We start from the raw sequence: 22550 nt of genomic DNA on the forward strand, positions 1-22550 counted from the left end.
AGCGTATATCCAAATATAATTTCTTGATTTAACAATGGTGCACATTATTATTTATATATGTGTAGCACCAACCCCCGAAGGAGCAGCTGGTTATTTTTGGGCTTACCATTACCTTCTGTTCTCCTTGTGGCACGTCTAGGGGATGTCCTGTGGTAAATAGCCCAGTAACTCGAGATTGACAACAGAGCCACTTGAATGGATTTTATTTGCAAAACTCAGTCAATTGAACAGTCTTTCAACTTGGGATCAGAGGGTTGGGAAGGAAGTTCAGGTACTCCTAATGTCAAATTCAAAAAACGTTGAAGAACTTGCTTACTTTGAATGCATCCAGAGAATAGCCATTCGCAGCTGGATGATCACTCAGGTTGGACAGTCCCTCTCTCACAAGGCCTAGCAGCCAACAAGGTGCTTACTCAGGAACAAGTCTCTGCCACAGACGTTGTTGTAGAACGTACAAAATAATGTCTCTGCCACAGACGTTGTTGTAGAACATGTAGGGAAACTAAACTTGAAACACTTGTAGGATACCTGGATCTTTCAGCCTGCTTGGCGATATCCACAAGACCTGATTCTCTCGGTTACTTCAGCCCTTCCAGGCTCTTGTTAAGAAAACCAACCCATACGTGGTGTTCTTCTAAAGAGTCCTCCCCTGGAATGCTTGAAGTACACTGGGTCTCTTCCGAACTGGAGATGGCACCCAACCACCTCAGAATTCTCCTTTAGTTTCCTTGCCTCGGGCTAGCCAGCCCCGAGACATTAAAGTCGGGTGGATCCGCACCCCAGGCCATAACCTTCCTGGGGGCTGGTCAGGAGGACCAGGACCATGAAGTCAGCACATCATACTGGACCGGAACCCCGAACCACGTGATGTCCGCATCTTAAATACCCTCTCCAAGAAAGCACAGCGAGAGCGCCGCTCCCACTGACCTGGCTCAGAGAGAGAGTAACTTAAGCACCTGACCAGACCATAGTTCCATGCCTGCCACAAGAGACAGTGTCCCCTGTGGCCAGGATCAACATCTCACAGTCCAGTCAGACTGATGCCGAAGTCCAATTTAGACAAATATACCTAAACCAAACTGCAGTTTAGGCAAAGTTTTACTTTGAAAAACCGCATAGCGCGTGCTCTTCAGAAGCCACCACTACATATGCTATCATGTTGTAACTTTATTGACTAATATGTTCTATTTATTTTTCCAGCTCTCTATGGGTCTTGGTTTGACCATGTCAAAGGCTGGATGCAAATGAAGGACGACAGCAGATTCTTCTTTATTACATATGAGGAGCTTTTAAAGGTATGGAAAGGCAAGAAAATGGATTAAACATATACTAATTCCCCCTGAACTGAAACAAATAAGCTAATGATATGAAAAAGCACTTCTGAGCCCTTGTTAGGATACAGTTTCACAAACTTGCAAACATGCAGGTAAAAATACAGGACAAACAAGTACATTACTTCTTTTTGCAGCATTTTTGAAACCATAAATGCTTTTTCATTCACTTGCAGTGTGCCTCTGATTTTGCTACAAAATCGTACTATTCTAGGAAAAGTTAACACACCGTCTGTACTCTGATGGATACATCTAATTACTCTCTGTGCTGGCATAACATCTCCACACCTTTCTAGACCCCCTCACACAAACTTTTATGAGACATCTTGATTGCTCACACAGATACTGCTGACTAGTAACTCTCCTGTAGCAGAAATTGGCTTCCCTGCCCAAATTCACACAGCAAAGCTCTATTTTGAGTCCATTCTAGGTTCTCATTTTAACTGAAAGCTCTGATAAAGGAAAATGTCTCTGACCCCCAAAGTGTGGTGGCTATTTTTTTAGCACAAAATAATTAATACATTTTAACTTTGATTTTTTAACTATATGACATTGATATTTACCCAAACTAGGTGGTATATAAAGTTCAGTATTAGTAACAATCATGCAGGACACCAAATGTTCTAAGGATTAAAATAATCATATTTTGTTTTATTGTAGCCTGAAATTAAGACAGACACAGTTTTTGTTTTATCCAGCTGTAGTTCTACTTATACTATAGCATCCAAGTGAAAAATATAAAACCAACATACTAGAAAATAAATATAACAAGGCACTCACTGGAATAAAGTTGTGGATAGGCACAAGTCAGACGATGGACAAAAAAAAAGTAAAAGGCTTTGTCAATTCCTAGAATGAGTGATGTTTATTATTAGTGTAGTGGACCCCACGCTTAGATGGGTGATTAGCATGGGTTTTCTTGTAAGTATAGGTTAGATGTAAGTAAATTTGGCTGGGCCTGGTTCTTTTTTTTCCCTAGACCTGGTTGTTTATTTGGGGATGGGAGTGTTAGTGTAGATTGGGGTGTGGCCGCCTACACTTGGACTCAGGGACACCTCCTCTGCTGGACAGTGGGCAGGAATGGAAAGAGAGGACTCAGGTCTGAGTGGCAGGAAACCCATGTTAGAGAATGGTACATTTCTTTGGTGTTTCTCATATAAAAAGAAGGTCACATGATCAAGGGGGGCGACAAGTACTGAGAAAGGAGAGGAGGAGGGCCGGGAGTTCAGAGACCCCGGAGCCTCTGGTGGAGGTTTGAAGGCCTGGGGATTCAGAGACCCCAGAGCTGGATAACCGGAGGAGCAGGAGTTCAGTGGACCCACAACTGGTCCCTGGAGAAACATCAACCATGTAGAGATTTACAGTGCCTTGCGAAAGTATTCGGCCCCCTTGAACTTTTCAACCTTTTGCCACATTTCAGGCTTCAAACATAAAGATATAACATTTTTATTTTTTGTGAAGAATCACCAACATGTGGGACACAATTGTGAAGTGGAACAAAATCTATTGGATTTTTGAAACTTTTTTAACTAATAAAAAAATGAAAAGTGGGGCGTGCAAAATTATTCGGCCCCCTTGCGTTAATACTTTGTAGAGCCACCTTTTGCTGCGATTACAGCTGCAAGTCGCTTGGGGTATGTCTCTATCAGTTTTGCACATCGAGAGACTGAAATTCTTGCCCATTCTTCCTTGCAAAACAGCTCGAGCTCAGTGAGGTTGGATGGAGAGCGTTTGTGAACAGCAGTTTTCAGCTCTTTCCACAGATTCTCGATTGGATTCAGGTCTGGACTTTGACTTGGCCATTCTAACACCTGGATATGTTTATTTGTGAACCATTTCTTTGTAGATTTTGCTGTATGTTTGGGATCATTGTCTTGTTGGAAGATAAATCTCCGTCCCAGTTTCAGGTCTTTTGCAGACTAACAGGTTTTCATCCAGAATGGTCCTGTATTTGGCTGCATCCATCTTCCCCTCAATTTTAACCATCTTCCCTGTCCCTGCTGAAGAAAAGCAGGCCCAAATCATGATGCTGCCACCACCATATTTGACAGTGGGGATGGTGTGTTGAGGGTGATGAGCTGTGTTGCTTTTACGCCAAACATATCATTTTGCATTGTGGGCAAAAAGTTCGATTTTGGTTTCATCTGACCAGAGCACCTTCTTCCACATGTTTGGTGTGTCTCCCAGGTGGCTTGTGGCAAACTTTAGACAAGACTTTTTATGGATATATTTGATAAATGGCTTTCTTCTTGCCACTCTTCCATAGAGGCCAGATTTGTGCAGTGTACGACTGAGGCCGCGTACACACGGGCGGACTGTTCGCCCAACTTTGTCCGCTGAACAGTGTTTCAGCGGACAGTCCGCTTGTGTGTGGGCTTCAGCGGACAGTTTCAGCGGACAGTCTGACGAACAAAGTTTTTCGGAATTTCCGTAAGACTGTCCGCTAAAACTTGGTTTGAGCGGACAGTCCGCTCGTGTGTAGGCTTGTTCGATAAACTAAGTCTCGCGCATGCTCAGAAAGAATTTACACGGCGAAGGTTGCATTGCAGTGTATTGGACTTCGAATTTCTCGTCCCGTCGTACGTGCCGTTCACGTCATCGCGCAAGTTTTCAGCGGACTGTTCGTTCGACGTGTGTGGTCAAGTCCGTTCATGCTAATTTTGAACCGTCTGTTTGTCAAACTGTTTGACGAACCTAGTTGGGCGGACAGTCCGCCCGTGTGTACACGGCCTGATTGTTGTCCTATGGACAGACTCTCCCACCTCAGCTGTAGTTCTCTGCAGTTCATCCAGAGTGATCATGGGCCTCTTGGCTGCATCTCTGATCAGTCTTCTCTTTGTCTGAGCTGAAAGTTTAGAGGGATGGCCAGGTCTTGGTAGATTTGCAGTGGTCTGATACTCTTTCCATTTCAAAATGATCGCTTGCACAGTGCTCCTTGGGAAGTTTAAAGCTTGGGAAATCTTTTTGTATCCAAATCCGGCTTTAAACTTCTCCACAACAGTATTACGGACCTGCTTGGTGTGTTTCTTGGTCTTCATGATGCTCTCTGTGCTTTCAACAGAACCCTGAAACTATCACAGAGCAGGTGCATTTATACAGAGACTTGATTACACACAGGTGGATTCTATTTATCACCATCAGTCATTTAGGACAACATTGGATCATTCAGAGATCCTCGCTGAACTTCTGGAGTGAGTTTGCTGCACTGAAAGTAAAGGGGCCGAATAATTTTGCACGCACCACTTTTCAGTTTTTCATTTGCTAAAAAAGTTTAAAATATCCAATAGATTCCATAGGTTCCAATTCACAATTGTGTCCCACTTGTTGGTGATTCTTCACAAAAAATTAAAATTTTATATCTTTATGTTTGAAGCCTGAAATGTGGCAAAAGGTTGAAAAGTTCAAGGGGGGCGAATACTTTCGCAAGGCACTGTAACAGAGGCCAGGCGTCCCTATGCGGGGATACACTGGACATCAAAGGAGGAGGAAGTAGGAGTCAAGCGTACGGAGGAAACTGGGAATCGGCTTTCTGTGAGTAACATGGATTGTTGCTTGGGAGTGAGCAAAGGGAGTGCAACCCAGTAGTGTTTTTCCGGGAACACACTGCATTCAAGGACTGCAGTGATACACAAATTCCAGGACTTGATGGAGGGATGACAGGAAGGGTCATGGAAATAGGCAGTGTGGCCTGTGACATTGTCGTCTAACTCAACGCATTATTCAGAGTGATGCTGGTCAGTCCGTACTGGATGTGTTAAGTTGTAACTGAGCAAAAGTTAAGCGCAGGAGGGAGTCACCAGGAGTAAATTATAACATGCCAATATGATAAAATAATGGGGCATCTCATATCATCAGCTTCAGCATTTATTGATTTATCCCAGAATAAAGCATTATCAACCTTAAAGTCGTCTGGTGTGTGAAATTGCATGGGACAGGAAAATAATGGGGCTAACTGACAAAAAAGGTAATGAACAAGCAAGGTAGTAGTGCACTACATTAGAAAGTGGAAGGTATTTGGTACAACACAGACCCTCCCTGGATCAGGATCTTGCTCCAAACTGGATGAAAGGACCAGGAAGAAACTGGTCAGAGAGGCTACCAAGAGGCCTACAGAAACTCTGAAGCAGTTGCAGGAATTTATGACAAAGAGAGGTCATTGTGTGCACGTGACAACAATATCACAACTTCTCTACAAATGTGGCTTGATGGGAGGGTTGCAAGAAATAAGCCACTCCTCAAGAAAGGCCACATGCAGACATGACTGAGCTTTGCCAAAACGCACCTTGAAGATTCTGCAGCCACATGGAAAAATAGGATTTTTGTACTCACAGTAAAATCCTTTTCTCTGATGTTCATTGACGGACACAGCACTTTAATCTTGACCTTAGGGTTATATAGCCACTTTTAGGAGAGGACTGGGCAGAACACATAAAAAACAAGCACAGTACCGCCCAGGAGGCGGCCCTACTGGCTATAACCCCTCACTCTGCTTCCAACAGCTCAGTTCATCAAAAAGCAGTACAAACATAAATAGGAGAGGTGGGTGCTGTGTCTGTCAATCAGAGAAAAGGATTTTACGGTGAGTACAAAAATCCTATTTTCTCTTTAGTTCATTGAAGGACACAGCATTTTAATCATGACCTTAGGGATGTCCCCAAGCAGTGTCAAGGGGTGGGAACACAGAGAAAATAAACTCCACCCACCACCAAAAGAACTCCCCATCAGAGGAGTCACAACCTCAGACGGCTGCCTGCAAAACCTTGCAGCCAAAGCATGCATCTGAAGATGCATCCACATCGACCTTCCAAAATTTGGTGATAGCGTGTACGGACGACCAGGTTAGCTGCTTTACACCCAGAGAAACAGACGCTTGATGCCAGAAAGCCCAGGAAGCATCCATTGCCCTAGTAGAAAGCACTGTGACAGGAAGGGGAGGCACCCGCCCCCTTATGGCAAAAGCCTAAACCACAATCTGTCTGATCCACCGAGAAACGGTGGCTGAAGAGACTGCCAGGCCCTTCCTCGGACCAGCCACCAAGACACACAGAGAGTCCGACCTCCAAAAAGGAGCTGTAGCAGACAGATACACCCGCAGGGCCCAGACCACATTCAAAGAATGTAAAGCAACCTCCTTGGGATGCAACGGCTGAGGACATAAGGACAGAAGCACCATGTCCTCGCTTAAATGGAAGGTCGAAACAACCTTTGGAAGAGAAGAGAGCTGTGGACGCAGCACCGCCTTATCCTCATGTAGATAAAGAGACTTGCATGACAAGGCTGCCAACTCAGAAATCCTCCCTGCAGATGTAATAGCTAGGGATGGCCTTGCGGTTCACCCGGCGGTCAGTTCGCGGCGAATTTTGCGTGTTCGCGATTCACCAAAGCATTGCCAGTAGGGGGCCCCATGACAGCTTCCGCTTCAATCTACCTGTCATCATAGCTAGCTGACGGGTAGATCCGGTTCCATGCTGCTAAGAGATTGTATTTAGTCAGACCTTGCCTGATGCACTCCTCCCCGCTGGCCCCACCTGAACTTCTGTCTCCTCATCTCCCCCCCCCCCCAGTCTCCTGCATTCTTGCTCTATGTGTCCCGCTGAATCCCCCCCTCCTCTATCTTCAGTGCCATATGATGAGAGAACCCAGAGGAGGAGCACAGCTATTCTGCTCACAGGACATGCAGGGAGAGAGGTGAGCTGAGGGAGGAACATCAGTTTGGGGTGGTAAGCTGAGCACAATACCTGGCAAAGTTTAATGCCAGGCGGGAAGTTTATGTGAAAATATGTGAAGGGTTGGAATAGCAGCGAGTGTGTGTTGGAGCCCTGCACAGTTTGCAGCCCCCCAAGCTAACATACATCTCCTAAGCAGGAACAAATCACTATCTCCCCAAGCATTCTGTCCAGATAATGTGCAGTTCATTTATGACCTTTCCGTTTAACCCTATGTTACCCAAACTCTGTTCAATGAAAAGTGTAAACTCACCACATAAACACTCTATATACAATATAACATTCCCCAAAAAAGTTTAGAACATGATGTTCATATTTGCATGGAAGCACAATTGAATGAAGAATTACCGTATTTATGTTCATTGAGGATTGTTTTTTTTTTAATGTACTAACAGTTAAGCTTCATACACACCATACAAAAATTGGATGAAAAATAACATTTTTGAAGCGTTCGTGCATATGAGCATATCATTTTTTTTTGGTGGGGGAGTGGATCTTGGGTGGGAGTTCCCACACTTTTTTCCCCAGGACTTGACCCCTGTGTACATGTATAATATACTTTCATTCAAATATAGAAAGCCTATTATACTTGACTGCTGAGCTGAGTGCTGACCGATTCTGCAGCTGTCTTTTATCAGTGTAGGGACTGAGGGACAGTCTGCAAATCACTAGCTACTAGGTCCACAAAGGTCCTTATAAGGACTGGTAAAGTATTGGTGTACAGTATATAGGGGTGTAATACACGCATAAAATACTTGCACATATAGAAAGTATAGTATAGTGCATTTCCGCTGTGCATCATTGTGATTGCTGAGCGGTTCTGCAGCGATACTACAAAGAGTGACAAACGCAATTAAAAAAAAAAGTATTATAACTGGTGTGATAGACCAGTGGCCCCCAGAAACGACAGATTGAAGCGGGGTGTTCTATACCTTCTTCCACATACATACTGCACTTCTCTAGAGACTTTTGTCACAGGGTCATTTAAAAAATGACAGGTAGAAGAAGAGGCAGGCCCTTCCGCAGGGGTGGTAGGGGTAGGGCAGGAGAAACAGACTTGAGCCAAAGTGGCAAATTGCAGAAGGTGCGTGCGATTACTTCAAATGACACACCAGACTTGGTTGAGTGGCTCACTCAGCCTTACTCTTCTGCACCCTCCTCATCCTCTCGATCTGCACCCTCTTCACTCTCTGCTGTGTGCACCCCCAAAGTCACTACCACCAACAGTGCTCTCTCTCAGGGTGCTGGTGTCAGTGCTCTCTATCACGGTGCTTGTGTCAGTGCTCTCTATCTCGGTGCTGGTGTCAGTGCTCTCTATCTCGTGCTGGTGTCAGTGCTCTCCATCTTGGTGCTGGTGTCAGTGCTCTCTATCAGGGTGCTGGTGTCAGTGCTCTCTATCAGGGTGCTGGTGTCAGTGCTCTCTATCAGGGTGCTGGTGTCAGTTCTCTCTATCACGGTGCTTGTGTCAGTGCTCTCTATCTCGGTGCTGGTGTCAGTGCTCTCTATCTCGTGCTGGTGTCAGTGCTCTCCATCAGGGTGCTGGTGTCAGTGCTCTCTATCAGGGTGCTGGTGTCAGTGCTCTCTATCAGGGTGCTGGTGTCAGTGCTCTCTATCTCGGTGCTGGTGTCAGTGCTCTCTATCTCGGTGCTGGTGTCAATGCTCTCTATCTCGGTGCTGGTGCCAGTGCTCTCCATCTCAGTGCTGGTGTCAGTGCTCTCCATCTCGGTGCTGGTGTCAGTGCTCTCCATCTCGGTGCTGGTGTCAGTGCTCTCTATCTTGTGCTGGTGTCAGTGCTCTCCATCTTGGTGCTGGTGTCAGTGCTCTCTATCAGGGTGCTGGTGTCAGTGCTCTCTATCAGGGTGCTGGTGTCAGTGCTCTCTGTCTCGGTGCTGGTGTCAGTGCTCTCTATCTCGGTGCTGGTGTCAATGCTCTCTATCTCGGTGCTGGTGTCAGTGCTCTCCATCTCGGTGCTGGTGTCAGTGCTCTCCATCTCGGTGCTGGTGTCAGTGCTCTCTATCTCGGTGCTGGTGTCAGTGCTCTCCATCTCGGTGCTGGTGTCAGTGCTCTCCATCTCGGTGCTGGTGTCAGTGCTCTCCATCTCGGTGCTGGTGTCAGTGCTCTCTATCAGGGTGCTGGTGTCAGTGCTCTCTATCAGGGTGCTAGTGTCAGTGCTCTCCATCACGGTGCTTGTGTCAGTGCTCTCTATCTCGGTGCTGGTGTTAGTGCTCTCTATCACAGTGCTGGTGTGGTGTCAGTGCTCTCTATCTTGTGCTGGTGTCAGTGCTCTCTATCACGGTGCTGGTGTCAGTGCTCTCTATCACGGTGCCGGTGTCAGTGCTGTCTATCTTGGTGCTGGTGTCAGTGCTCTCTATCTTGGTGCTGCGGTCAGTGCTCTCTATCTCGGTGCTGGTGTCAGTGCTCTCTATCATGATGCTGGTGTCAGTGCTCAGTCTCTATTGCGGTGCTGGTTTCAGACAGTGAGGGAGATAGCAGCGGAGAAGCCAATAAGCAGGCACTCCTAACACCATGTCTGAGGGTCAGCACTGGACTGGCACCTCCGGACCACCGCAGTGGAGCCCTGCATAGGTGAGGCAGAGGGAGGGGCTCAAGCACAGGTTGGCACACTGGGAGACTGGCACAGGACTGCGCTGCCCTGACTGTGGCACTGATCATCTCCTGCACCCACTTCATAGTCTGCCCTGACCTTGCCTCTCCTCCATGGCCTTCATGTACTCCTGAATTGTCAAAATTTCACAGATAAAAAGGAATGCTTGTCGTTGTCTATCCCAAATTCACTTAATACTTTTGTTATGTCAGTGTCCATGTGGTGGGACTATGTGTGCACAGCTAGTAAGTATTTTGTGGCTTAAAATATGACCTGTAGGTTTTTAAGGTTCGCCTGCCATTAAAGTCAATGGGGTCCACCGCAAACTTTTGACTGCATTCGCGGTTCGTGTTCATGAAACATCCCATCGGAAGTTAGTCCATTACTAGTAATAGCCACTAGAAAGACTACTTTCTGAGAGCGCGTCCATAAAGGGATCTTCCTAATATTTTCAAACGGTGGTTTCTGAAGCACCAAAATCATCAAATTCAGATCCCACGGGGGCAGTGGCGGGCGTACAGGAGGGGCCACATGTCGAACACCCTAAACAAACAATGCATCAATGAGCGAATTTCCAATGGCCACTGAAACAAAGACAGCCAAAGCTGATATCTGCCCCTTAATGGTACTTAATGCAAGCTTCTGATCCATTCCTTGCTGCAGAAAAGAGCAGGATCTTGGAAACCAAATAAACCAAATGTAGGCCCTCAAGGTATGATAAATCTTCTGGGAAGAAGACTTTTGCGCCCTTAGCATAATGGTAATTTCCAAAACTGTCAGCCCTCAGCCCCTCAACACCTGGCATTCAACAGCCATGCCGTTAAAGCCAGCGACGGTAAAGCAGGGTGGAGTATCGGACCTTGAGACAACATGTTCTCCTGCACCAGCAGCCACCAAGGAACATCTGCCCCATGTTGGCGTACCAAGGACATTGAGGCCAGTGTGGGGGCATCAAAATTTACCAGAATCCCCTCACCCTCCACTCTGGGCAGCAGACAAGGGAGGAGCCCTAAAGGAAGAAAGGTATAAATTAGATGATATTGCCCCCATGGGGCCACTAATACGTCTGATGCATCCACCCAGGGATCCTTTGACCTGGCCACAAACCTCTGCACCTTCCAGTTGAGCCGATAAGTCAGGAGATCCACATTCGCATGCCCCACCTTAGTCAAATGAGCCAAAACACTTACAGATGCAGTGACCATTCCCCCTGGTGCAGCAACTGACGACTAAGTAGTCCACCTGCCAGTTGTCTACGCCCGGAATGTACACGCGCCTTTCTGCCCACTGTAGGATGTGGGAGATCACTGCTGAGCTCCTTATACCTCTATGATGATTGACATACACCACCGCTGTGGAGTTGTCCGACTGGATCCTGACCGGATGACCCTGCAGCCTCGGCGACCATGTAGAGAGGCATCGCCTGATCGCCAGCAACTCCAGCACATTGATCAAGAGATGGAAATCTTCCTGCTCCCAGCAACCCTAGGTCAACTGGATGCCAAAATTTCCCCCAGCCAGTCAGGCTGGCGTCCGTCATGATCACCATCCAATGAAGAGGAAGGAATGATTTCCTGGACCAAAGGGCCGGGGACCTCAGCTACCAGAGAAAGAAAGCCCTGGCTAGCTGGCTCACCTGGATTTGATAATCCAGGGACATCGGGGAATTGTCCCATTTGGACAGTATATTTTCTTACAAGACCCGATTGTGGAATTGAGCATACAGTACCGCCTCGAAAGTGGCTACCATGAGGCCCCGACCTCAGCGCAGCGACGACCACCTGTGGAACATTAGTAACCACACTACGGATTGGAAAACTTCAGCTTGCTTGAAAGAAGAAAGACTCTTACCTTTGGGGAGTCCAGAATCAACCCCAAGAACTCCAGGCACTGGGTCAGCAGCAACACCGACTTCTGGAAATTCAACACCCAGCCAAACTCCTGAAGATTCTGCATGGTGTTCGCCACATCCTCCCTTAGTCCTGAAGCAGAAGGAGATTGTCCTGGTAACCCATGATCACGATCCCTAGTTGTCTCAGCAATGCCAGAATCGGAGCCAGGACCCGGTGAAGACCCTTGGTGCCGATGCTAGGCCAAAGGGAAGAGTGATCAATTGGTAGTGCTTGTCCCCAACCGCAAATCGCAGGAACCTCTGGGGTGCAGTGACCACCTGAACCTCCGAACCTTCACAAAACAATTGAGGGCCTTGCAATCCAGGACTGGATGGAGCTTTCCTTATTTGGAATTACAACCCGATTGGAGTAGAATCCCTGAAACCTTTCCAACATTGGTACAGGTACTATCATGCAGCAGTAAGTCCTGTACTGCCCCAAACAGGGCCTTCCAACGAGCTGGATGGAGACGAAGGTTGGAGGGAAAAAACCTGTCTGGTGGACAAGAGGGAAACTATCTTGTAGCCTGACAAACCCAGCTTGCAGACCCACTGGTTGGAAAGGAGAGATGTACACTGGTCTACAGACTCCCAAAGGTGACCTCCCACCCAAGAGCCAGGCAGGGGCGAACCTTCATGCGGAAGCTGATTTGTTCACATGCTTGTTCAGCTTGCCATACCAGGGACGCTTTTGTCCCTCAGCAGGCCCCTTGTCGAACTGAAGACGCTTACCCACCGACCCGGGTGAATGATTCTTCTGAGTGGAAAAATAGGAGCCCTTGCCTACGGCGTAGCTCCTTACCTTTTCTGGATGGTGGGAGCAAAGTACTCTTTCCCCCAGTAACCTTTTTAATAATGTCATCCAGCGAGGAGCCAAACAGCCTCCCACCTTGAACTCCACCAGTGCTTTCTCAGATGTCTGTTCCGCAGACCAACACTTGAGCCAAACCAGGTGATGCAGCACTACTGCTGATACAGAGGCTCTAGAAAGCAAAGGGACCATATCTTGGGCCGCATCACAGATATACCTAAGATCATGCACCAACTGGTCTGCCAGTTCCACACAGACTGAGGAAACCTGTTGCTTCCCAAACTCACAACTTAGCCCATTCAGTAAGTGTTTTTGACACCAGAGCCATGGCTAACACCGGCCGAAGCGTTGACCCCACAACCGTAAACATGGCCAGGCAACCGCCTCAGCCTTTCTGTCGGCAGGGTCCGTGAAAAAGGGGGAACCCTTCCACCGGAATCATGGTTACCTTATAAGACCTAGATACCGGGGGGGGGGGGGCGGGGTCAGCAACTGGAGGAGATGTCAAATTTTTCAGGAATCCCTCCTCACAGGAGTAACGCCCTGCCATTCACCTTGCTTTCACCCTGGCAACAAATGATTCCAAGACCGCCGACAGAGCATCCATATTCACCGCAAGTGCAGGGGAACCAGTTGCTATCATAGGGGTGTCTGAGGAAGAAGTGCCCTGAAAAGGCACGCTGCGGGTGTTCCCACTCCTTGTCAATAAACTTATCAAAATAAGTTAGGTAGGGAAACACCTTAGCGGTGCAGATCGGCTTGTGGAACCTGAAAGGAATCAAACATCTGCAGATGCCCCAGCTGTATCCTCTACCCCTCTAGCGCTTTTCTGTGCTGAAAACGGACACAGAGGTTTCCTCCTCACTGTCTGGCGGGTCATGGTCCTTGACCTCTGAAGTGTCAGAACAGGGGCCGCCTGCAACAGCGGGACCCGAGTCTGAAACAGAGCTTTCCCTGGCAGATGGGGGGAGGGGGTGGGGGGCGTTTTTTACCCACCTTGCCCCCGCATGCCTCTTCCACCCTGTCAGCAAATGATTTCAGGACCGCCAGCAAGCATCCATGGGTGCCGCAGGGGCAGTGGAACCAGTTGCTATCATAGGAGTGTATGGGGAAGAAGCGCCAACATCCAACACCATGTCTGACCCACTCTCGCCTGTCACCCGGGACCTAAGGCAAGAGACAAAACATGCCTACCCTCCTAGCTGCCACAGACTGAGGGGCCCCCGCAGGACTTACCACCCTGATGCAGGCATTGTGCTGTGCTCCTGTCCGTTCTCCCTTCTGCCTTCCAAATCACGGGATGTTCTGTGTCAGTTTTGCTCTGTTTCTGGTTTAAACAGCCGCACAGCACTAGAGAACTAACAGACACCGTCCCTGATGACCACAAGAACATGACCGTGGTAACAGGAAAATGGCCGCAATTCCCGTGGCGAACAACCCCCCCTGCACGCGCCAAACGAAGGCAAATGGCCATGGTTCCCGCGGAGAATGTTTGCCACGCATGGCGGCAAATGAAGTTGAAAAACTAAGTGATAACCGAAACGAACAACCGAAGTTAAAACGGAGGGATAAACGATCTGAACAAACGAACGCACAGCACAACCCCCTGCCAGGACCCAGAGACCAACCAGAGGACCCCAGAGCCAGGTACATGCTCCGCACCCCCTATGCCCAGCCACAGAGCACCCCCTTAGAATGCGGAGGAGGGAAAGAGGCAGGGAGAGAAGAAAGGGAGTGAGAGAGACCCCTAATTGACCTCCCAGGTAGTGCCCAGCTGCTCTAACCTACCTAAACAGGTGGAACCATACTTACCCCTCCTGCAGGGACTGCTGGACGCACCGAACAGACAGACCCATCACCCGAGCAGTATTGGGTGGCTGCCAGCCATGGCACAATGTGACTCAGACAGCAGTAGCCTGGTCATATGTGTGCCCTGGAGCATATAGCTCACGGGTTGCCTCTGCAACAGATTGGGGCCTGTCACGGCTGACCCAGCGTGGAGCTAAGGTCTTCACGCGCTCGATGGCCAGGCTGGGGAGACTGCCAGGATCTATATTATCCAGCCTGTCACCCAGCCCGGCTTGTTGATCGTAGATCACAGGAAGCAAAAAAGAATACATTTCAAAGACCACTGGCCCCCACAGGGAGCCAGGTCCTTTTCCTAGACTACGCAGAAAAAAACTGAGCTGCTGGAAGCAGAGGGAGGGGTTATAGCCAGTAGGACCGCCTCCTGGGCGGTACTGTGCTTGTTTTTTATGTGTTCTGCCTAGTCCTCTCCTAAAGGTGGCAATATAATCCTAAGGTCAAGATTAAAGTGCTGTGTTCACCAATGAACAAAAGAAAAAAGGTGTTATGGTCAGATGAGACTAAAATTTAATGAGTGGGCAATTATTGCAAAGCCTAGATGTGCAAAGTTAGTAGAGACATATCCCAACAGACTAAGGCCGCGTACACACGCGCGGACTGTTCGCCCAACTTTGTCCGTCCAACAGTTTCGGCAAACAGTCCGCTCAAACTTAGCATGGACGGACATGGCCACACACGACGGACGAACAGTTTGCTGAAACCGTGCGCGATGACGTTTCGGCACGCACGACGGATCGAAAATTTCGACGTCCAATACACTGCAATGCAACCTTCCGACGTGGAAATCCTTTCTGAGCATGCGCGAGACTTAGTTGGCCGAACAAGCCTACACACGAGCGAACAGTCCGTAAGACCTTGTTCGGCCAACTGTCCGCTGAAACTGTCCGCTGAAGCCCCACACACGAGCGGACTGTCCGCCCAAACACTGTTCAGCGGACAAGGTTGGGCAAACAGTCCGCCCGTGTGTACGCGGCCTAAAGGTTGTAATTAAAGCAAAATGCCATTTAACAAAAAACTGACACAAGGAGATGATCCTTTTTTTAACTCAGTGATTCTGTTTTTTATATACCGGTATATATTTTTTTTTTATGACATGTTGGTGTTAAATCTTTCACTTGGATATTAAAGGATGTAATGAGTATATACAACTGGATAAAACCAAAACTGTGTCTGTCTTAATTTCAGGCCGCAATGCAACACAATTTGATTATTTTAAAGGGGGTCATTCTTTTCTATACCTACTATAACCCATAATAATGAACTCCTCTTATTTGTTCCTTTTTGATCCCTTAACCAGTTGCCGACTGCCTCATGCCGATTTACGTTGGCAGAATGGCAAGGACAGGCAAAAGGGCATACCTGTACGTCTCTTTGAATTTGCCCCCTAGTGGGTACGCCACAGCTGCGTATGTTCGCCAGTGGCCTGCGATTGCGGCGAGAAGAGGCAGAACAGGGAGATGCCTATGTAAGCAAGGCATTTCCCCATTTTTCCTAGCAACATGACAGGGATCTACTGCTCCCTGTCATCGGAAGCAGTGATCTCTGTCCTGTTGTAGTGAACCCATCCCCCCTACAGTTAGAACACACCTAGGGAGCACACGTAACCCCTTGATTGCCCCCTAGAGTTTAACTCCTTCCCTGCCATTGTAATTTATACAGTAATCAGTGGCTATTTGTAGCTCTGATCGCTGCATAAATGTCAATGGTCCCAAAATATGTCAAAAGTGTCTGATCTGTCGCAGTCCCGATAAAAATCGCAGATCACCATTACTAGTAAAAAAAAAAAATATAAATGCCATAAATCTATCCCCTATTTTGTAGACGCTATAACTTTTGCTGAAACCAATTAATATACAGGTATTGCGATTTTTTTTAACCAAAAATATGTAGAAGAATCCATATTGGCCTAAACCGTGGAAGAAATTTGTTTTTTTATATATTTTTGGGGGATATTTATTACAGCAAAAAGTTTAATATATATTGCTTTTTTTTCAAAATTTTCAGTCTTTTCAGCAAAAAAAAAAAATACAGAGGAAATCCAATACCACCAAAAGAAAGCTCTTTTTATGGGAAAAAAGGACAATAATTTTGTTGGGGGGGGGTGGGGGCAAGGTTTCATGACCGCGCAATTGTCAGCTAAAACGATGCAGTGCTAAATCGCAAAAAATGCTCTGGTCAGGTAGGGGGTGAGTCCTTCCGGGGTTGAAGTGATTAAATATACATTTGACAAGGTTTTGTTAAATCTGTTCAATAGGTTTAAAAATACCTGTTGCTCCTGCCCAAAATCTAGAGCAGGATTTCTCAACCAGTGTCTCTCCTGAGTTTGCTAGGAGTTCCTTGAGCAATGAGCAGTTTCTGCCTCTCACATAAGTTCCCACTGACACCATTGATCTATTTAGCTATCTGTAAGGGGGTAAAATTCTTCCTAATGACCACAAATGTAAGGAGCATTCTTCCCACTGACCTTCACAATAATATATCATGGGTTCTAGATATAGTTATTTTTTAGCAGGGTTCCCTGAGACCAGAGAGTTATTTCAACGGTTCCACCATGTTGAAGAGAAACGCTGAACTAGAGCTTTCTTGTGTTCTGTCCCCTCTAAGGGGTTATATCAAGCAGTGTTAGCAGCCTCGCTGTGGTTACCTCTCACCACGTTATAGATATGAGCAGAGAAGAAGGTTTCTGTAGTCTAAACACACTTGCTGTCCCAGAGTCACAACACTGCTCCTCCATAGATACAGTATAATGAATGAGCATTGTCATTCTGCATTATACTGTTTACATTATAATACTATTCATGCAAATAAAAGTTACATTGAAACATTATTTTCAGGACCCTCGTGGAAGTGTGGTGAAGCTCTGTAAGTTCCTAGGAAAGCAGTTGGATGATGCTCAGATTGACTCCATTGTAAAGCATTCATCTTTCAACAGTATGAAGGAAAACAAGATGTCTAACTGGACTCAAGTAATGTCTGACATTTTAGATCACACAAAAGGCTCCTTTTTACGTAAAGGTATGTGGATAGAATTCCAAGTGATACTCACTTGCAAAGGAAGTATAAAGCTGAAGCCTAAATAGTTTTTTTGTTTTGTTTTGTAGAGCATAGGGATTCGTTAGATTCCCTGTAGTAATTCCTGTCCTGGAAACACAAAAGGAAAGGAGATAAAGTGTCTTCAAATTAGGGGTCTTTATCTCTTATGCCGCGTACACACGATCAGACTATCCAGCGGACTTAGTCTGGCGGACAAACCCCCGGTCCCCACCCCCTTTCCTGACTGGCCGGGTTGCATGCTCGGATAAGGGTCTGATATGGACCTGGGGGGACCCCCACGCCGTTTTTTTCGGCGTAGGGCTTCCCCTTTAACTCCATAGCAGGTGACGGAGCCAATGGCGCTTCCTTCGCTGGTCCCGGCTACATGGAGCCGCGCTCAAAATGAATGGACTTTTCTCCGTGCATTAAACGTCTGTTAATTTCAAAGGTACGGCAGTGTAGCACACACATGGCCGTATTGTCCGCCGGACTGCGAGTCCGGCGGACATATTTTGGTGCAAAACTACTTTCTTAGTCCGCCAGACTTTTGGGTAAAAAAAGTCCGCCAGAGCCCACACACTTTTCCACCGGATTGTTTGATCATGTGTACGTGGCATTAGGGCTCGTTCACACCAGCAAGCACACGTTATGGTCTGTATAAACGCTGGTGTGTGCTGTGTAGGGGTTGTGCAATGCGTTTTATGCATCACAATGCTTACATGTTTTATTTTTTAATTTTATTTAAAGGTAACGAGAAAACAATTAATGCATGCAGCTCGTTGTGGCACGCTGACATGCTGCATTTTTAAGCAATTCATCCCAAAGCACATGTATGGAATGTACAAGGCCCATGTGTTGAGCCTGCAATGATCAGAGTGAATCAATGTACCTGGTGTGAACAAGTCCTTAGACAGTTGTCACCATAATGGATGTCTCTAGTAAAAGGTTTTTCTTGTATTTCTATTCTATGGCTGACTGTAAAATTCTGGCAACCCCATCACTTTCTACTCAATTGAAAGCAGTCACTAGGACTAAGGCCCGGTTCACACTAGTGCGATGCCAGCCATCGCATATGAATTGCACCGTATTGCTGTGCAGATCACATGCAATGTCTGTACGATGCGATTTCAGCCATACAAACTGTATGGCTAAAATCACATTGCACTGCACCAAAATGGTGCAGGACCCTTTTTTTGGTCCGGACTGGAATCGGATCGCATGGGTGTTCACACCCATGTGATCCAATTCCTGCACCATTTCACAGTTCTCACTTTGATCTGCGAACCGATCTGGGGTGTCATTAACTTTAGATCGACACCCTCAGAAAATTCCAAATCTCAGCGTGAACCACTGTGCGGTTTAGGTGCGCACTGGGTAACAGGGTTCCCGCATCGCACCAGTGTGAACTGAGCCTAATAGAAAGTATAAATTTGCACCATCAAGCGCAACATACAACAGGTAAATACACTTCAGAAGAGGTGTTAAATGGGCAATTTGATCACCTTGTATAAATATTTAAATGGTCCATATAGTAAACTTGGTGCAAAGTTGTTCACTTTAAGGTCATTGCAAATGAGAAGGTGGCACCGTTTGCTTTTGGAGAAAACAAGGTCTACCCTCCACATATAGAAAGGATTTTTCACAGTAAGATTTGTAAAAATATAATATAGACTTTCCCCTTGTATGGTCAAAAGTCAGGTCACTTAATTTTCAGCCACGGATCAAATCCTGCTCAGTGCATTTTGTCACAGCTTCAACAAAAGGTCCCTGAGGGTCCCTATTTTGGGTACCAAATTGTTTCTCTAGTTATCAACTAACTTGTCCACTGGCTCATATTGTTTCTCTGTCGGTCACTGCCAGAACACCTCTCTGTCCTAATTCATTCCTCTTGTACAGGCTTGAACCCTTCCAGTTACAAACCAAATATTAAATACTTTAAGTTATAGCAGGAAAACACTAAGGGCCATATTCTCCATTCCTAGGGAGCTAGCAGGGCCGGCGCTAGACTATTTTGCACCCTAGGCATGATCAGCTACTCACATGCATCCCCCCCTCCCCCCCAAGAAAAATGTAAACATTTTTAAAAACAGTAGAACATTTTAAAACAGCCTGTAGCTCAGGGGACACAGTCCCTCTTTATATCACCTGATAACATTGATGTTTCTCTGGACACTTGACTTTGTGTAATGCCCAGAAGGGGTCTGGCGGTGTGCCGCACTGGGATCACAGAAACCTTGGTCTCTGGATGTCCTGAGTGTGGAGCCCTGACATCAGCTCTCACATCCTGGGCCTACTATGGAGGTGGACAGTAAGTTGGTTCGGTGTAAATGCCGGTTTTTTGGAAGGTGGAGGGAGGGCCTAGTGGAGTACAGATAATCGTTGTCCGATCCCATTATTCATCTCTTCTCTATGGACACCTCCAGCCCACTAACCAGAGATCTCCTGGAATCTCCTTTGATCTGGGATTGCTCTCCTCAGTGAAGGCCGAATTAGAATGATGTAAGAGGAAGGGGAGAAGACCACCAGTGCCCTGGAGACCACCCAACTCCCACCATCCTACCTACCCAGAAACCAGCAGAAAGTTGGGAAACCAGCAGCTGTGGCTGCGCCCTAGGTGGTTGCCTAGTAGTGATGGACGAACTTCCGACGGGACGTTTCGCGAACGCGAAATGCGAACGGACCCAAACGTTCGCGAAACCGACCGTTCGCCGCGGGCCCCATTGACTTCAATGGGAGGCGAACTTTGCAAACCTTCATGTCGAATTTGCGGCCACGTGGTAATTATTAGGGGGTAAAACGTAGTCCCACCATCTGGACAATGACATAATACATGTATGAGGTGAATTTGGGATCGATAACTACAAGCATTTTTATTTTATTTGGGAAATTGTTCTAACAATTCAGGACTATGGAGCTAATGAAGGCAATGGAGGAGAGGGAAGGTCAGGGACCAGGGTAGGCAAAGAAGAGGGTGCAGGAGATGATCACCAGCAGCGTGACATACCGGAATGACACATGCACCGTGATAGAGGCATCTGACAGCAGCACCGTAATACAGAGCACTGACAGCAGCACCGTGACATACAGCGCTGACAGCAGCACCGTGACATACAGCGCTGACAGCAGCACCGTGACATACAGCGCTGACAGCAGCACCGTGACATACAGCGCTGACAGCAGCACCGTGACATACAGCGCTGACAGCAGCACCGTGACATACAGCGCTGACAGCAGCACCGTGACATACAGCGCTGACAGCAGCACCGTGACATACAGCGCTGACAGCAGCACCGTGACATACAGCGCTGACAGCAGCACCGTGACATACAGCGCTGACAGCAGCACCGTGACATACAGCACTGACAGCAGCACCGTAAGCAGCCCCAGGAGGAAGTCAGCACAGCACAGGGATGGTGTGATCCCCTCATAATAAGAACCCCCAGGAGGAAGTCAGCACAGCACAGGGATAGTGTGATCCCTTCATAATAAGAACCCCCAGGAGGAAGTCAGCACAGCACAGGGATATCATAAGCAGCCCCAGTAGAAATATGACACCGCTCAACCTCTTCAAAGAGGAGGGTAGGGGCATATAGTACGGTGTGCTTTTTTGGGTCAAGGAAGTGAGCCAAATGAATTAAGAAGGTCTGTGTGCTTGATTAAAAAAATAGTTTATAGACATATACATGGTCTACTGGTCACATGTGTTGAATTCCTCCGAGATCCATGCCTCATTCATTTTTAGAAATGTGAGGTAGTTAACACTGTGGTGAGCTAGGCGAGTACGCTTATCGGTCACAATCCCCCCTGCTGCGCTGAACGTCCTTTCGGACAGGACACTGGATGAGGGGCAAGCCAACAGTTCGATTGCAAATTGGGCAAGCTCTGGCCAGAGGTCAAGCCTGCCCACCCAGTAGTCTAGGGGTTCATCACTCCTCAGAGCGTCCACATCGGCCGTTAACCCAATGTAGTCGGACACCTGACGGTCTAGGCGTTCCCTGATGCTGGATCCGGATGACACCTGTCGATGGGTCGGCTGAAAGAATGACCTCATATCCGAAGTCACCAACACATCTTCAAACCGGCCTCTTCTTGCAGGCGCTGTTGGATTGGTACCCGCAAATCCTTCTCTGGGAGTGGGAATTGCTCCTCTGCCAGCGCACGCAAAAGCAGAATGCAGCATTTCTCGAAGCAAGGCCTGGAAGTGCTGCATTCTGACAGCCCTCTGCGACGGCGGTAACATTTCCGCCATTTTGTGTTTGTACCGGGGGTCTAAGTACGTTGCCACCCAGTACTGGTCCTTGACCCTCATGCTTTTTATACGGGGGTCCCTATTAAAACACTGGAGCATGAAGGCCCCCATTTGCACTAAAGTGGAAGCGGTGTGGTGGCCTGGCTCCTGCTCATCATCCAGGATAATGTCGTCCTCTTCATTCTCCTCTCCCCATCCTCGCACAACAGGGATCCCAGAAAGGTTTAAAGCATGCTCTTCTTGCTCCTGCTCATCCGCCCCGGCACCATCCTCCTCTGACTCCTCATCAGACTCCTGTTGTTGACTTGTCTCAGATAGAGTAGCCCCCCCTGGGAATTCATCCAGCATTGCGACTTCCTCATCTTCCCGCTCCTGCTCCTCCACAGCCTGATCAATGACACGACGCAATGCACGCTCCAGAAAGAAGGCATAAGGTACCATGTCACTGATGGCGCCATGGCTGCGACTGACCAGTTTGGTGATCTCCTCAAATGGCCGCAGAAGTCTGCATGTGTCGCGCATGAGCAGCCACTGGCGCGGTGAAAAAAAACCCAGCTCCCCAGAACCGTTTCTTTCGCAGAGTTCATACAGGTAGACGTTAACTGCACGTTTCTGCTGGAGCAGCCTATCAAGCATATAGAAGGTTGAGTTCCATCGCGTCGGGCAATCGCAAATAAGACGTCTGACCGGCAGATGGTGTCGCCGCTGAATGTCAGCAAGGCGAGCCATGGCCGTGTAAGATCTTCTGAAATGGGCCGAGATTTTCCTTGCCTGCCGCAAGATGTCCTGGACCCCAGGGTATTTGACAAGGAATCGCTGCACGACCAAGTTTAAGACGTGTGCCATGCACGGCACGTGCGTGATTTTGCCCTGTTTCAATGCGCTAAGCAGATTGGCACCGTTGTCACACACCACTTTACCAACTGTCAAATTGAGCGGTGTTAGCCACTCATCTGCCTGTGAACGCAAAGCTGAAAGGAGTGCCGGGCCAGTGTGGCTCTTTGCTTCCAGGCACAACAGACGCAGCACGGCATGGCA

General features: G+C 47.6%; 1 protein-coding gene across 2 annotated transcripts in view; it reads left to right on the forward strand.

Moving 5' to 3' along the window:
• The window catches only part of LOC143934092 (sulfotransferase 2B1-like), a 238478-nt gene that overhangs the window by 135982 nt on the left and 79946 nt on the right, over window positions 1-22550 (forward strand). For both annotated transcript variants that reach the window (XM_077457404.1, XM_077457403.1), the window contains exons 5-6: window positions 1201-1295; window positions 17065-17245. In XM_077457404.1, the coding sequence (XP_077313530.1) occupies window positions 1201-1295; window positions 17065-17245 (276 nt within the window). The remainder of the gene's footprint in view (window positions 1-1200; window positions 1296-17064; window positions 17246-22550) is intronic.

Source organism: Lithobates pipiens, unplaced genomic scaffold, assembly GCF_037356315.1.
Source record: "Lithobates pipiens isolate NorthernLeopardFrog02 unplaced genomic scaffold, aLitPip1_a1.2 Scaffold_27, whole genome shotgun sequence".
NCBI classification, from domain to species: Eukaryota; Metazoa; Chordata; class Amphibia; order Anura; family Ranidae; genus Lithobates; species Lithobates pipiens.